At 43.1% G+C, this 15,873-nt stretch overlaps 1 protein-coding gene across 2 annotated transcripts in view; it reads left to right on the top strand.

Annotated features, from left to right (window-relative positions):
• Positions 1-3,787: 3,787 nt before the first annotated feature.
• Positions 3,788-15,873, top strand: part of CA10 (carbonic anhydrase 10) — a 316,228-nt gene continuing 304,142 nt past the window's right edge. The window contains exons 1-2 of one of the 2 annotated variants that reach the window (XM_030534700.1): positions 3,788-3,928; positions 4,790-5,270. In XM_030534700.1, the coding sequence (XP_030390560.1) occupies positions 5,210-5,270 (61 nt within the window). In that variant the 5' untranslated portion in view covers positions 3,788-3,928; positions 4,790-5,209. Of the gene's footprint in view, positions 4,059-4,789; positions 5,271-15,873 lie in introns of both variants that reach the window. The other variant, XM_030534698.1, reaches the window with a different exon arrangement.

Below are 15,873 nucleotides of genomic sequence, written 5' to 3'. Positions count from 1 at the left end.
TCATAGATTTTTCCCCTAAAAGTTTAATTTTTAAAAAATATCAGCTACCTCCATCCATAGTTTACAGTTCAGGAGGTGATGAATGATTATTAAATAACGTGTACCAAAAGGCCACAAGTTAGGCTGAGACCCAAGCAGTCTATTAACATATCATAAGTTACAATCCCTGTCCCAGTGTGCATGTCCATCATCCATTGCATAATTTTAAACATTTCTGGTTCTTCTGCAAGTCCTGCTTCCCTGCTAGCATGAAATTCTATGTCCCCCTATTTCCCTACAACCTTTCTTAGCTGGTCAGCCAAACAACAAGACAAAATTATGGCTCAATTATTGAGCGAAGGGGATAAATAAAGTTCAGGCAGTTTCTCCTGACAAACAATTAGTCTGATCCTGATGTTCTTACTCAGGAAAAATTCCCTGATGGATATTTTGCATGAGCATGAGGAGCGGGCTCAGGTCTTTAATATTTGTATTCCAATGTGCCTTGGAAAATACATTATAACCACTTGGTAGTCCAATTATAGCAACTCACATGAATAGAATCCCATGACAGAAGGTGTCACTGCTGCCTAACTGAGTCACAAAGGGCAGTGATGGAGATTTTCTGCGGAAGCTAGTCAGAGGGAAATATGAGAGAAGATTTTTTGGGGAAAGGAGAGGGACTGAGGAGAAATGACAACTTAGAAAATCTTTTTGTTTGACTATTTTCTTGTTTATTGTATACCCTCTGTGTTTGTCCTTCTTTTAGATTGTTTAGTTCTTCTGGGCAGGGAGATTCTTGTTGATTTAGTGACTAGTACTGTGGGGCCCCAAAGCTGGTTAGAGGTTTGAGGCCCTGCTGGAGTAACACCACCATAAACAAAAAAAAGGCAGTAAACCAAAAATTTGAGATAACTGGAGCAGCCAGTCAAGGAGATACAGCTAGAGATGTTCACTACTAAGGCTATCTACAAACATGGCACCAATCGTTACAATATATGGTGACTTCACAAACGTGGGACTCCATCCTCCCTGGACCCTTATGAGAGAGAGAAGTGTTAACATTCCCATTTGACAGCTGGGAAGCTGAGGCATAGAAAGATTAAAAGACTCATCCAAACTCCCACAGGAAGTGCATGGTAGAGGCAGGAACTGAATCCAGCCCTACCACGTTCAAAGCCTTAAACACAAGATGGGCTTCAGGGAGCCTAGTCTCACATCACATGGAAGATTTCAACAGAGATTTCTTAGTTTTATTTGTGCCTGAAAACACCCTAAACTGTTTTGGGAGCAGCTCAATGTACTGAATATAGCCCCTAGTAAGAATCAACCCCTGGGGAGAAATATCCACAGAAGTGTTGTTGTTACTCTTGTAATCTCAAAAACCTAAAGGCAGAGTTTGATAGGTGAATAGAAGTACCCAGTGCCTTGTTTTTGAGGGGAGTTAATGACTGACAGTAGAGAGAAAGGATGGTGCAGTGGTTAGGGCACAAGCCTAAGAAATAGAAGATCTGGGTTCAACTCCCTACTGTGTTATGGGCTTCTTGTATAACTTTGGGCAAGTCACTTAGCTTCAGTTCCCCATGTTTAAAAGGGGCCTTGGGTTGAGGTGGCAGGGAGTCTAGGTGCCTAACCAAGCCAAGAAACTGGCTATGTAAGTCTGATGCAAGTTAATGTCCTGTTTAAGGGTCTTCTGATAAGTCAACTCGTAATCCTTGTGGATCTTCATACACAACAAGCGGTGACTTATTAAAAAAACTCTGGCTTTGAACACTGAGGCACATTCCAAGCAATTATTTTGTTCTGAATCTGGATGACATTGTAAGAAATGAGCAAGGAAAGCCCAAAAGGAGGTCAAGAGCCAAATCTAAAGAAGATAAACATTGTTCTGAATGAACCTTCATATTAGAGGACTGTGGAAACACCTCTGAACAAAGGTTCATAGCAGAGGAAAGGGGGAATGTTTGCTGAGTTTCTCCTAAGACATTCATAAACATGACCAGCATAGCAAAATAGACAGAGGATGATACTTTCCCATTACAGTTCAACTTTAAGTGATTTTTCTTGGCAGTAAAACCAAAACTTTAAATAGGATGCAACATTTTCTGGTGTTCTGAAGACAGAACAAACACAAAGTATTTTGTAAACTCAGGTTCAAAACCCCTTAATTCTTACTTTTTCCTGGTGTGTCTTCAGCAAAGTAATGCCAGAAGGATGAACTTCAACGGCTCCTGCCTTCTTTAAAAAGGCATGATACAGATACAGAATAATTTTTCTTACTCTAGAAAGAATGCAGACCAATTTTTTTCCCCATGTTTGTGGGTATTACAAACCTCTTAACACATGAAGACATAATGACACAAATTATGTGTGTCTTCACGGATGATGCCTCACTTCACCAAATCCTAGAAATTTTCAAAGTGACAAAAATATTTTATTAAAAAATCACCAGGAATTAAGTTATATAGTCAACCTATATCCAGTGTTTGTCAATCACCTTAAAGAGAAAATGGCCCCCTTTTACACAGCTGCACTATTTAGTGAAAATCCATTGCAAAACGATTAGAATTCCTTTAAACCAACTCATGACTCTAATGACATGAGAGAGAGGGGTCCCTATGCAGCCACACAGAGCAGTTTTCAAAGGACAGGTGTTGGCAACTAATTTGTTGGTTTATGTAAGGCTCAGTTTTAACGTCAGCCAAGTTGCTATCATCTTAGGAGCAATTAGACTCACAAGAACTAGCAAAATGAATGTGAACTATAAAATTAGACACCAGATTAATTCATTCTAATGTTTCCGATTCGTCCCTTCTATTTCTTTTAAAACAACGAATCCAGATACCTGCACGCAGTAAACCAGCTATATCACTATTGAACGCAAACAAGGGGACTCCGAATTGATCAGTCTTGGCTGATTAACCGCCTATGCAAGAAACCTCCGCAGCCTACCTGAGCTTTGGAAGCTCTCAGTCTGGCCTAAAGACACCACCCTACCCCAGTCTGGGATCTAGCCATGCTCAGTCTGCTACGCGAGCAAAGATCCGTTTTACAGCTAGGCTCTGCGCTTGGAGCTCTATTTATAACCCCCACCCTATGCTCCATCTATTATGCATGGCGCCTCGGCCGAAATATTTGCAATATCACCTCTGCACACCTGCCCCAATTTAGGATTTCTAACTCAAAGCTGTCCGCCCCTTCTCTTTCCCCCTTTCTATTATCTCTATATAAGCATCCCCAGCTCGAGCTTTTGCAATATCACCTCTGCGCACCTGCCCTGAGCTGGGATTTTCTGTTTATCACCTAAAGCCCACTTCCTTCCCTCATCCTATGATCAATCCATCATGCGTACATCAAAGGTAGGCGGAAGCCTCATGCACTATCACTCCTGCGCACCTGCCCTTCGTTTGCCGCTTCATATATAACCCAAACACCGCCTCACCCATCCCCAGTCTCCCGGAATCTATATTAAATTGTCGTCCATCCTCTCCCCCCTGATCTTTAACACTGCCTCCATTTCCCGCCTTGCCCCTCCCCAATAAAGCACGGTGACACTATTATTCGTGTAGTTATTTATTTTGCAACATCAGCTAGTACATATTTTAAAATAAAGTGGGAAGAAGGGTTTGGACTGTGCCGTACAAAAAGCCGAGGTGGCAGCAGTGATAATCTCCTACCGCTTTTCTTCCTCACCCCCCCCCAAAAAGGCCGCGGAGCTATTCCAGCCCCAGCTGCTAACCCGACGCGGCTCCCTCTGCAGCTGCGGCTGCTTTCTCGCGCGCCGCCTACCCCGGGGAACGCTGCCTGCCTCACCCGCCAGCTCGCGCCTGTGCGCGCGCGCTGCCTCGCCAAGCTCCTGTGAGCTCTGCTGAGAGCATCCTGGAGCCCACAGCAAAAGATTCCCCTCCGTGGGAAGGTGTCCCAACCCTAAGAGCAGCGTGATTGTGCTGTAAATTCTCCCCAGGGGTGTGGGTGGCTGCAGCAAGGTGCTTGGAGCTTGACCTCTTTTGGGGACTGCAGGCAGGAGTGCCAATCCCCCGTGAGCTGAGGTGGGGGAAAAAGACGGACGTTTTTGCGGGGTAAGTAAAAGGTTGCACTAAAATAGTGTGTGTATTTGTATAAGGGAGGGGGAGGATCAATTGCCTAGAAGGAATGTGGGTTCAGGGAAGCAATTAGAGACCCACTGCAATGCAACTACTTTTTTGCTAACTCTTGGCTGTATCCTCTTGTCACATATCCGCACCCTAACCTGTGCAAACTTGTTTTTTTTTTAAAGTAAGTTTTAAAATACAGTCGCATATTTCGCTTTGCACCTTGGCACCCTATTAACCGGCCAGGTCGCTGCACGCAGCTGCACCCCACCGCTGCTTGCGCTTCACCACTGAGACCTAAAGAGCAGGTTTTCGTTTGGGGCGCGCATATGTATTGAAAATAAATTGAAACCCCACCAAGGTATGTTGTTTCTTCGTTTGGTGCTTTGGAGGTTTCATTAACCCGAACAAACTGGTCAGTGCAAATCAGAGATCGGAGGCGAACCCCACCACTCTTTTTTTCTCCCCCCTACGTGATTTCCCCTCTAACTTGGATACAAGGCGAGGGGAAATCCGTAGACGTGGGAAGAACGACCCCTGCAGTTGCATTGCGGAAAATCTCGTTTGCTCGAAGGGGAATTACAGGAGCCAAAGCGTTTTTGGAAGGAGAACTGGGTTGTGATACTGTGTTTTCTAGTTCGTGTTATGTACGTGAAATAACACGCATGGGGGTCTCATCGGTAGCAACGTGTATTAATCACCTTCCGATCACTTTGTAGAAGCAGGAGAGGAAACCCACCCTCCTCCCCCGGCATGGGGCTTTGTGGCAGTGCCCCGGTGAGTCGTGCAGAGTTCGGGGGTAACTTGCAGCTGGCTGCCCTGGAATAGAGACTCTCCGGACCGGATCAGCTGGCGTTTGTTGTCTATGTCTTGTTGGGAGAGCTGGTGGATTTTTGTCTCACTTCTGGAGGAAGACCCCAGGGTTGGTGGTTGCCGCCTTCTTGGTCTCTTTTGGAGGGTGAAAGAAGGGAAGGGATCTCGCTTGAGCCGTGCAGAGAGAGAGCTTGGACATGTGTTGTCAGCAGATCTGGGGAATACAGTCTGCCAGTCCGAAAGGAGATTTGCTGGGATCGTTCAAACTGCGATATTGATCTTTATTTCTTTTCGCCGAGGGATGCACTTGGCATGAGACTCGGAGGATGGAAATTGTTTGGGAGGTGCTTTTTCTTCTGCAAGCCAATTTCATCGTCTGCATTTCAGGTACGCAGCGAACATGTAAGGGGGGAAATACCATGCAGTGTATTCGGGTTTCGCTGTCCGTAGAAGTGCGAGAAATAAAAAATAAGATAAAAAATAGCAGTGCTAATCGTAGCTAAATTAGTTTTAAGAGATTCATCAGGTGCCTTTGCCCCATTCTTTACTCTGATAGCAGTGCATTAATTTCGGTGCATTGGTTACAATAATTAATTGCAGTGATTTGGTAGCACATTGGTAGTCGTTCCTAACACACAAGTGATTGCAATAATTAATTGCTACATTGCAGTAATCCCAGCATGTCATGGCTTTTACAGAGCTAAAACTCGGTTGATCTGGGGGTTTTAAAAGGATTGCAGTTCCCTGGCACAGTTCTCATGTTCTAGTGTGCCATGTTTTTTAGGGGTTGCAAAAAATGGAATGGTAGTGAGCAGTGTGTGTGTGCGTAGTAAAAGGATTTAAAAAAAGAAATCCCAAACAGTGTGGCTGGGAATCCTGTTTCAGACTCTTTCCTTTCAAGGTTGCAGAGATCTCTACCATTCAGCAGAAATCAGGTAATTTCAGTTGTCACCAGAGCATGTCCAGTTAATGAGTAAGCATGGCAGGGTATCTAGTGTTAAGGATTAGAGCAATTTATTCTTGGGGAAAACACTCTCTTTTCTACTTAAAGAGCCCTGGCTAGCTCCTTAATTAGTCAGGTCAGTCATGCTGGAATAATGATATTGCAGGAGCAACTGTGCAGGAGCCAGCCAGTTTTCTAGTCTGGGATGGCACCAAGTGGATCCAAGCTGCCTGATCTGCTTCTCTTCCCTGCAGGCTGCCTCTGCCCTGGAGTCATTGCATAAACCAGTGAATGGGAACTCTCACAGCTTCGGCTATTCCATTGTAGGGAGGGAGATCCCACTGGGCCTTAGTGTAGAGCCAGGAGCTCTTAGCAAAACTTGCAGCTCCCCAGTGACCATAAACATCTGCACCAATTCACACTACCAATCCTTGTACCAACTGGCACTCCCTGTACCAGTCCCTGGTCTAATCCGGCTTCTCAACTACTGGATTGTCACCACCTCCTGTCCTCACATTGGCAGTATCTACATCATTTTGCATGATCTGCACCTGCCTCACCTCTCCTCTTGCCTGGTAGTGCCTGTCTCAGCCTCCTGAGTAATCCAACCCCTTTTCCCTGCATTCATATCACTGACATTTAGATTGGCACCCTCTGCACCTGGATGATGCATCCTCTTATACTGGCAGCATCTCAGGCTGCCCTTGTGCTAATCCACTCTCATATGTGCCACCTGGGTAACTCACTCTCTCACTCCTTAGAATGGCATGATTCCCCCCCCCCCTCCCTCCGCCAGCCTCTTTTATCCAAGCCTCACACTTTGCTGTCTAACCTAGTGTGATTCACCAGCTGTCTAGCACTTTTCAAATTAGACATCATCTTTAAAAATAACAGCAACAGAATAATGAATTCCTTGGTGTGAGCATGAGAAAGAGGAATATACTTGTCACTTTGAAGATTAACGTCTTGAGATGGTCACAGGATAGTATCTCCTGATCTCAGCGCCACCCGCTGCCACCCAGCCAAAACCCTGAGTGGGATAAGTCCTGCAGGGGCTCTTTTGGCTCTCCATCTCCCTCTAGCACTGAGAACAGTGTGATATCCATCCTTTATTTTTTAAGAAATACAGTGAACTACTGGCTGCTTTTTGCTGTGTGGCCTCAGATAGTTTGCTTTAACCTCATACAGGATGTTTACATACATTTAGCCTTCAGTTCCTTATTTTCCCCAGGAATCCTCCTTTTTCATGGATTCTTAGTACTTGTCATTTCAGAAAGAGGGATTAAGATCTGCCTGTATCTGCTTGGCACTAACGCTTCATTTCTCTCTCCGCCCCTCTTCCCTGGCCCCTGCTTTTTTGTATGCAGTATGCTGTATTAGGGAAGCATATACAGTGATCATTTGATAATGCTTGAGGTTCAAGAAGGCTTTGAATCCTGTGGAGACTTGTCCCAAATTAACATGTATTCCAGAACTTTATATTCCAAGTTATTCCAGAACCTTGTATATGTAGCCTGTCATGCAGTCAGCATGGTAATCACAAAAAAGAAACAGGGAAGTGCTCTAGTAATACATTTCTTGTGAATTACAAAAGTAAATTTTTTTTAATCAGTTATTTTAGTAATGGAGTATAAGATTGTGCTTTTTCTATTGGTGTTGTATACATGTATCTTTCACTTGCACTTATTGAGGGCCTGATTCAAAGTCCATTTAAGTCTGTGTGTGTCTTTCCATTAACTTCAGTGAGTGTTGGATTGGACCCTGTTTAACATAGATGATACGTAATCAGAGGCTACAATCAAAGTGACATCATTGATTCTCAGATGAATATGGAAAACTAGGTTTCCTTACCCCATCTGTTGACTGGTTATATTAATAAACATAATAAATGTCTGGCTAGAAATGTATGAAACATTATTTCAGGCAGTCTTTTGTGTGTGTATCAAAATATAACTTGTGGTGAATATAGCTTCTTACCCCGTTATGCATTTCTGTTTCATCTTTCACATGAAGATTGCAGACTTAACACACGCTTGCCACTTTCTGATGTCATAACCTCCTCCCTCCCATGTGACGGTTTGAGTATATTGGGAAAGGAAGACTAATAGGAAAGATCATTTATACCTCAAATATTGTGACACGCAGCTTTAATTTTGGTAGCATGTTAATAGTGTTCCAGATAAGGAAACAGTTTCATTTACTAAAAGAAGTACCCATACTTTTTTTTTTTTTTAAAGGATGAATTCTTATTGCATCATCAGGCACCTTCCACCTAATGTTCCTCATTCATCAGTGCCTCAGTTAATGATATGTTGGGTTGGTCTGGGAAGAATGGTACTGGAATGCAGAAGTAAAACAATTGTGGTTTTATATACATTTGATTTAGTGACATTTATTTCAAAACAAGTATATTTTGTTTGCACATGTTCTTAAGCTAGATGTTTTTATTTTCTGCAAATACTGAATTAGGATTTTGGCAGCTTGAAGCTATTTAAAAAGAGAACCAAGCTTTGATTGCGTGAATGATAATTAAGAACAGGCTTATTGGAAAAAGAAAATCATTTTAACTCTATAGAAGGGAATGAAAACCCTCTTTAAAAAAATATGCTGGTGCATATCTGATGCTTTTTGTAAATAGTGTCTGTATCTGATTCAAATGATCTTATAGGTTCATGTCCTTTAATGATGCTTTAGCATGGCATTGACAGAATGTTGTGCCAATGGAGATGTTGTCCTTTAGACAGAATGTTAAAATAAGATCCCTTCTGGCTGCTGTTTCAAGGGAGTTGCAGATAATCCTGACACTGAGTAAAAGACAAGGGGATTATGGTCTGTGCTATCATGGCCAAAATTCCCTTCCTGTGTAATACCACCGTAGATTAATTAGCTGCAATGTTCACAGCTATGGATGGGATATTGCTGCTCACATAATGGCTACCACATTTGCTTCTACAGTCACTTACATAAACCATGTGTAATGTTCTCATGATCTTAAACATTTGCCAACCAAGTGTAATAGAAGATGCTCGTTTCAAACCTTTGCAGTATGTTACATTTTAAAATAAAAGTTTAAGTTGTCACGTGCATTACTGTTCCAGTTTCTGTTAAACAAGTTCTCTTTGGAACCATTCAATAGAAGAGTTTGTGGAACTTGGATGCTCAGGTTCTTAGTGGCATACTGCAATTGTGGTACAGTGCCTCATAATGTCCGTGGTCGATGAGAAGCTCATATAAATGAAATGCATGAAGTCCCCCAGAACTCTTACCTGAGAATAGTCTCTTTCTGGTTAGGAGTTTGCTGTTGTCCAGACACACACGGCCCCTTTCCACCAATTCAGCAGACAGCTAAGGCTTCCCACATGGAGGAATTCCTTGGTGGTCTAAAACTGATATAACCTGCCCTGGTATTGAGGGGAGGTGAGAGAGGATGTGTTGGAGCACTGCTGCATGCCATCTGATCTTTAACTGGGGTTATGGTCTCTTGGGGGCGGTGACCAGCTGGCATAATGCAGAATAGCTTTTAAGGTGCTCTGAATTGTACTGGGAGTTAAATTAGCTCCTGGATAGCTCCAGGATTTGAGAAGCACAAAGAGAACACAAAGCCTACTTGGTTCACCCCATCTCCAGGCCTGTATTTGAGCACCTGAAGTTGTAGGACCTGATATTGCTGTCCCACACCAGTATACTGCAGAAGTAAGTCAGTTGTAGTCAGTAGAGTTTCAATGTTGCAGATGTGAGGTAGGTGAGCGGAGAGAGTTCTGTCTAGTAGTTGCTATTGCTGAACTGTACATGAATAGTTCAGGATCAAAAACTATAGTAATTTAATTAGTCAGATATTTCTAAAAAAGTGGACTTTTCTCATGATTTTGGTGATGGTAGAAAGCTACGGATATGTAAACTGTGTGTAAGGTTCCAGGGGAAAGAACTATGCATACATGAGAGTATATGCAACTGATGTGCCATCATTAGACATAATGATATATGGGAATATACAGCCAATAATTTGGTATGATAAACGGCTTAGAGCTTTTGGCATCCTGTGTATGATGGCCTCTTGTCCTCTTGGGTCCCAGTCCTGTAAACCAAAGTGTGTGGGCAGGCCCTTAGCCTTGTACGGAGTCCACTGAAGTTAGTGGGAAATCTGCATTGACTTGGGGCCTTCAGTTTATATCAGACTGAAGGATCGAGGCCAGACATTTGCAGGGATTAGGAAGGGCTTTCAGTTCCTAAGACTTTCAAGTTGGACCTAGTTGTATGATTTGACTGCTCTTCCTCTGGTGCTCTAAATGTTTTGAATGCCGCCTCATGTTGGAAGTGCCACAGATGTTTCATCTCTATCAAAGGGTGTTAAATTGCTCCTGTTTTTTAAATGCTACTGAAATGGCCTTGTCTGTTATAAATATTTTCATGTCCTTTTTATATTTTCAGCTATCCTATTTGTTTCATTACCTTGCCAGCTACAATACGTGACCAGATAGGTGGTAAAATTATGTACTTATTTTTTGCTGAGAGTATATGGGAAAAGGAAGTTTATGAATAATCTTGCAGATGTTATAACGAACTGTTTTCTATTGGACAAATAAACCTGAAGGGAGAGAGCTGTAATCTCTGCTATTGTTTCACAAACAACTATGATTAAAATCTGCTATTCCTAAAGCTGTATCTGTCTTTTGGCCTTGCTATGTAGTCTCATTGTTAATGAATCTGAACTAGACTCCAAGCATGCAAGACAAAATTAAAATAATAATCAGTACTTCCCAGTTGGAAGGCCTGAAAGTAATCATAGATGTAGAAGACACTCATGACTCTAAGATACAGTTGTCTTCAAATTCAACTAATGCTAGTTTCTCTAGTTTTGTTCTTGAGAGTCTACAAACGGTTTTAGTCATATCTTTAGCAAACAACCTAGATGTTAAATCAAGGATTTAAATGATGGATAGCTTTGCTTTTGCATAATTAATATTCCCTGTACAAGAGTGAACAGGGAGTACATGCTTACCATAAAACTAGTGTTTTGAATACTCCCATGTGATTGGCAAAGTGTTGTTGTACATTACTGCTGCTTAAAGGTTGGAGAACGGATGCTTTTTGTAGCTTAAGCTATGCATCATTGCTGACCCGCAGATGACTAACATTCTTTTGGCAGGAAGTGAACCTCTTTCATGGTGTAAATGGAAATAGCAGGCCACCATGTTAGAATTCTCGTCCAAAAAGGGGAAAAAAAAAAATCTCCAGTCCTTTTGTTTGTCAGGATTTTAATAATCTAAATTCTTCTCTTTGGATATCACAGATTAAGCCTGCTTGCATTTGTGTCTTGTAATCAGAGCTGTACTTCTCTTGGCTCTTTGGATCCCATGCTAATAGTTTTTTAGATGGCCTTGCAATCACTGTAGTGTCCAGGCCTTACAGTATCTTTAGAACATGTCAGCTGATAGAAAAGTCTTAAGTATATGATAAAATAAATATATACTACAACCTTGTGCCATGGTCATAGCTGGGTCAGAGTCATAGTTATGACGACCCTTTGACATATGGGGATAAATTTGATTATCTTGTTCCCATCCCTTTTTTATTCTATTTACAGTCCACATTTGGAGAAGTAGAAAGTAGAAATAAAGGATTTAAATGGACTGTTCAGATTCGTTGTTTCTGCTTTTAGTGTAGTTATGTTTGCATTGCTTGATGGCATTACAGTGCAAACATAACCCATCCTCAAGTAGACTTCTTTATGTGGATTGGAGCATTCCAAGATCCATTATCCTTTAAGTGTTTCTTGATTAGGGACTTAATTTCAACATTCCTTTCTCCAGGAACTGACCAAATGCTCTGCTACGGTTATTTAGAAATCAAGCTGATACACAGCCAACATTCATAACATCGAATACAAAAATGATACATGCATGCAAATATGATCTACTGAATGTATTAATCCTAAACTTTACGAAGATATGTTGCATGGCATACGTAGCATAAAACACATTCTAAGCATATTTCAATAGAGCCTTATGGGAGGTACCGTCACAATATAGAATGACATTCACACCCACTTTATAAAGCCCCTTGGCACTGCTATAATGATGGAAAGTGGTTTTGGGGTAAATGAGAAACCGGCCCATACCTGGCAAGCTGCTGTGCATGGCAGAGCCCTGCGCTGCTTCTAACTTCCGTGGAGCTCCATCTAGGTATAAAGGGGTCCACCCACACAGTCTTGGGGCACTACTAGACTTTACGCTATTGGTTTAGTATTTGCCTTTTACTCCGCTTGAAAAATGGAAAGAAACTAGCAGTTTGTGGTTTCTAGGCTCTAACACAATGGTTCAGTGATAGAGTAAGGAGAATGCTTAAAACTAAAACAAGTAGCTGTTGTCATTGGGTTTCCCCCTTTAAATTCCATACAAAAATACATTTTCTGTGTGTAGAGGTCTTGTAAATCTTTTTTCATAATAAAATGTTGAACATAAATTCCCAGGCAGTATCACCTATTGTAACATAAATATTTGACAGTAAAATACCATTGTAGTTTTATTTTGCAAATAACTCACTAAAAGATGATAAAACCTTTGAAAAATGGAGGATTAAAATAGACATAATAGTGTAACAAATAATGGTCAGACCTGTCTGACCCTGCTAGGTGTGGAGCACTCTCAATAATCATTGCCCATTTGCCCTTCTTCCATGGGAGTTCAAGATAATCAGCACTTTGCAAGAGGTGTCAGCAGATTACATGATCAACCCCTGGTGTGTGGTATATTTATCCTGATATGAGATCATGTTGTCAAACTTTTGGGTGTGGAGTGGATGAAAAAGTTTGCGGTTATTGGCCCAAAGTGTCCATTAAGCACATGCAGGAAGGAAGAGGAAACTGAGCAGCATTATTCTTCCTTTCCTCTGAAGCCACCTTGTATCGGTAGCTTTTGGGATCAATGTCTGTCCATGGGGATAGATTGAGCCACCTTATGTGACATCTTCCTCCTTGCAGATTTACAGGCAATTTCTTGCTGAATTTATTGCTGACCCTTCCCCCATGAACTTTCACAGTATCCTGCTTTGCTCCAGCAAACCCCCTCAAAACCCCCTCCAGTCTTATATCGAGAGACTAGGATAACAGGGCTTTTTTAGCACCTGTCATACCAGTGTGGGGAGAGAGGGCCTAACCCCTGGGTGCATGAGTATGTGGACAGCCGTGGGATTTGAAGCAGAGGTGGAATGGACATGCCTTTGGCAAACCATACCTGCACTCCCAACAAGTTATTTAGGTGAGTAACTGAAGGAATTTCCTGACGTAGAGTCACTCCTTTGGCGAGGTAGCATGATCTATCCACTGGAGAGAGAATTGATCTGTGCTTGCTACACATGATGGCAAAAGGAAATAGATTGTTCTCTATGCTCTCTGAAGAGCAAGGGTGTTTTTGCACACACATATGGACTAGGAAAAATACATTTTATCACAGAGCCACCTGCAAATGAGGTTTGGTGGACAGCGAGTCATTTGTCCTTGTGTGAGAGAATCCATCCCCTCTGCAGGTGAATTATATTATTTATTACGTGGGAAACTGTAGTTTTAAATTACAGAAGGGAGAAGTGTAGTTGCCAGGAGGGAGAGATTCAAACATATGGGTCCTAATCTTTCCCTGAAGAGGGAAGTCTGAGGAACTCTCTGTGATTTCTGCATGATTTTTGTCTGGACCATAGGATATGGGTTCGTCAACACTGTGTTATTTTAGTTAAGTTATGAACAAAAGAAGCCTTGTATTGATAAATACTTAGCTCTCATGTAAATTTTTCTCCTTAGATTTCAAAGCACTAAACAAGGAAGGTAAGGATCAGTTTTCCCATCTGCAGAATGGGAGACAATAATGCCCAGAGGTGTAATGACTTGCCCAAGGTCACCCAACAGGGATGTTAGGCGTTAATCCTTAAATGTTGTTAAATTGTTGTCCATTTTCTTTCTCTTCAGCTTCTCCTACCCATTCCAGTTAGCCTTGGGCCCTGATTCTGATGCTGCCTGTGCACAGACACAGCCCTGTTGAATTCAGTGGCTCTTCACACAGATGCAGGGAGTTTGCCCAGCCACTGTCAGGGTCAGAATTGGGGCCGAAGCCCAAACCGATATATTAGCTCTTTAACACCCTCATGAAAATGGTTTCAGAGAATTACAGGCCCTAGTCCTTAGTTTGTATTTCTTTGTTTCTGTGAGTGGAGGGGAGTCTGCACTCCAGGAACTGATTGGCGATGGCATAGAATCTGGGAGAGCATTACTATTGAGGAGTGAAAAGGGTGGAGGTGAAATCTGCAGGGCAAAACAATGCTAGTTACTGTCAAGTGAACCTGCAGTAATTTGTGCAGCTTTCTGCACCATCCTATGATATACCCCTCTTGCTCCAGGAAGGATTTGGGGCAGCCAACAGCTGAGGAGCCTCTTGCAGTACAGGGACTGAAGGAGCTAAGCTGTCAAGAGGACTCAGAAAGCCAAGGCACCTGGCCTGTGCTGTGGCAAAGAGCCCTCATCTTCTAGTGGAGTCCCTGAAATCTGCAGGTTAGCAGACTTAATTTTGGCCTCTGTAGCATGAGGCAAACTGCACGCCTGTGGTGGAAGGTTTGTAGGGCCACTGCCCTGTGTAGGGACAGCTTACATAGACAAGCAGAAGGCCCTGAACTCCTTGGCCTTGCTGCTTACCAAAACATGGTGCCTTTAAAGCTTTCAGTGCTTGAGGTCTAACGAGGAAATTTGAATATGTGATCGCATTCCTTCCTCTTGCTCTTAGCCTCTGGCCTCTCCATAGGTTTACTGGAGCTTGATTTATTACTCAAGCCTTATTGCTCGCTAAATATCATTTGCTCTCTTTTATTTGTGCCTTGTGTTAAACTACTAATTCCAAAGGCTTTTGAGAACCTGGAACAGATCAAATAGATGATAAATCTGACTCTATTAGGTTGACCTTCATATTAGTGTCTGTTTGCTAGAATTCATCCCTTTGTCTTGTGCACCACATAGTTGGGTTAAACTCTCTCATTATATTGGGCTTTGTGAAGGGACAGGCTCTTGCTCTGGTGGTGAGGAGACTAATGAGCTCTTCTGGGCCAGTTCAGCACTAATGAGGTGCACCTGCAAGGCTTGTTCTGTGGGGACGGTGCGGGATTGTTTAAAAAAGGAAAAACCTGCCACAGGAAGGGTTGGTGAATGGTAGAAGGACTGCTCCACCTCAGAGACTGCTGACAGCAGACACAGGTCAGCCAAGAGGAAAACCATCACAGGCCTCACCACTCCTGAAGTGGCACAGACCAGCTGCAAAGCAGCATACCCAAAGAGGAGGGTGTGACGAAGTGGGAATGTTCTTAATGTTTTCCCTGAATACTATGTGGGTGCCTCCATTTCCCCTATGCCTTTCTTAAGTATCTAGGTGGTGGGATAAGGGGGTGTGATTGTTGCAGAGCCTTTGAGGGCCAGTGTGATGCTGTCTGCATAGAGAATGGCCAACACCCTGTCTCATGGCAACTGATGGCCTGGGCCCTTCCCCTGCAAAGGTGCCAACTGAAGGTGTTGGGGAACAAAGAGATCATCAAGTGGCCTCCTGGCCCGGGAAAGAGACAAAGTCCAGAGGAGGGGCTGGAGGGGGTTTCACTTTGGAGCTGGCTGGGGAAAGAGAGGGAGGCCCAGACCCAGGGCCCTGGCCTCCCTGCCCCAAAGATGGACCTGACTTAGGAGTCCTGTTTCCTGTACCTACAAGCTCTGTTTTGTACTGTGTTCCTGTCGTCTAATACACCTTCTGTTTTACTGGCTGGCTGAGAGTCATGTCTCATTGCGGAGTTGGGGTGCAGGGCCCACTGGCTTCCCCAAGAGCCTCGCCTGTGCGGACTCGCTGTTGGAAGTGCATGGTGTGAGAAGGGGGTGCTGAGTGCTCCGAGGTCAGACCCGAGAAGCTCGAAGCTGTGTAAGCTTCTTGCCCTGGAAACAGTATGCTCAGAGAGAGGAGGCTCCCCCAGAGTCCTGAGTGGCTTCGTATGGAATAGTTCCAGAGCATTGCCCAGTGACTCCGTGACAGAGGG

This window comes from Gopherus evgoodei, chromosome 15, assembly GCF_007399415.2.
Source record: "Gopherus evgoodei ecotype Sinaloan lineage chromosome 15, rGopEvg1_v1.p, whole genome shotgun sequence".
Taxonomy (NCBI): Eukaryota; Metazoa; Chordata; order Testudines; family Testudinidae; genus Gopherus; species Gopherus evgoodei.
Note: the sequence above shows the minus strand (reverse complement) of the source record. Positions and strands in the feature narration are given on the sequence as shown.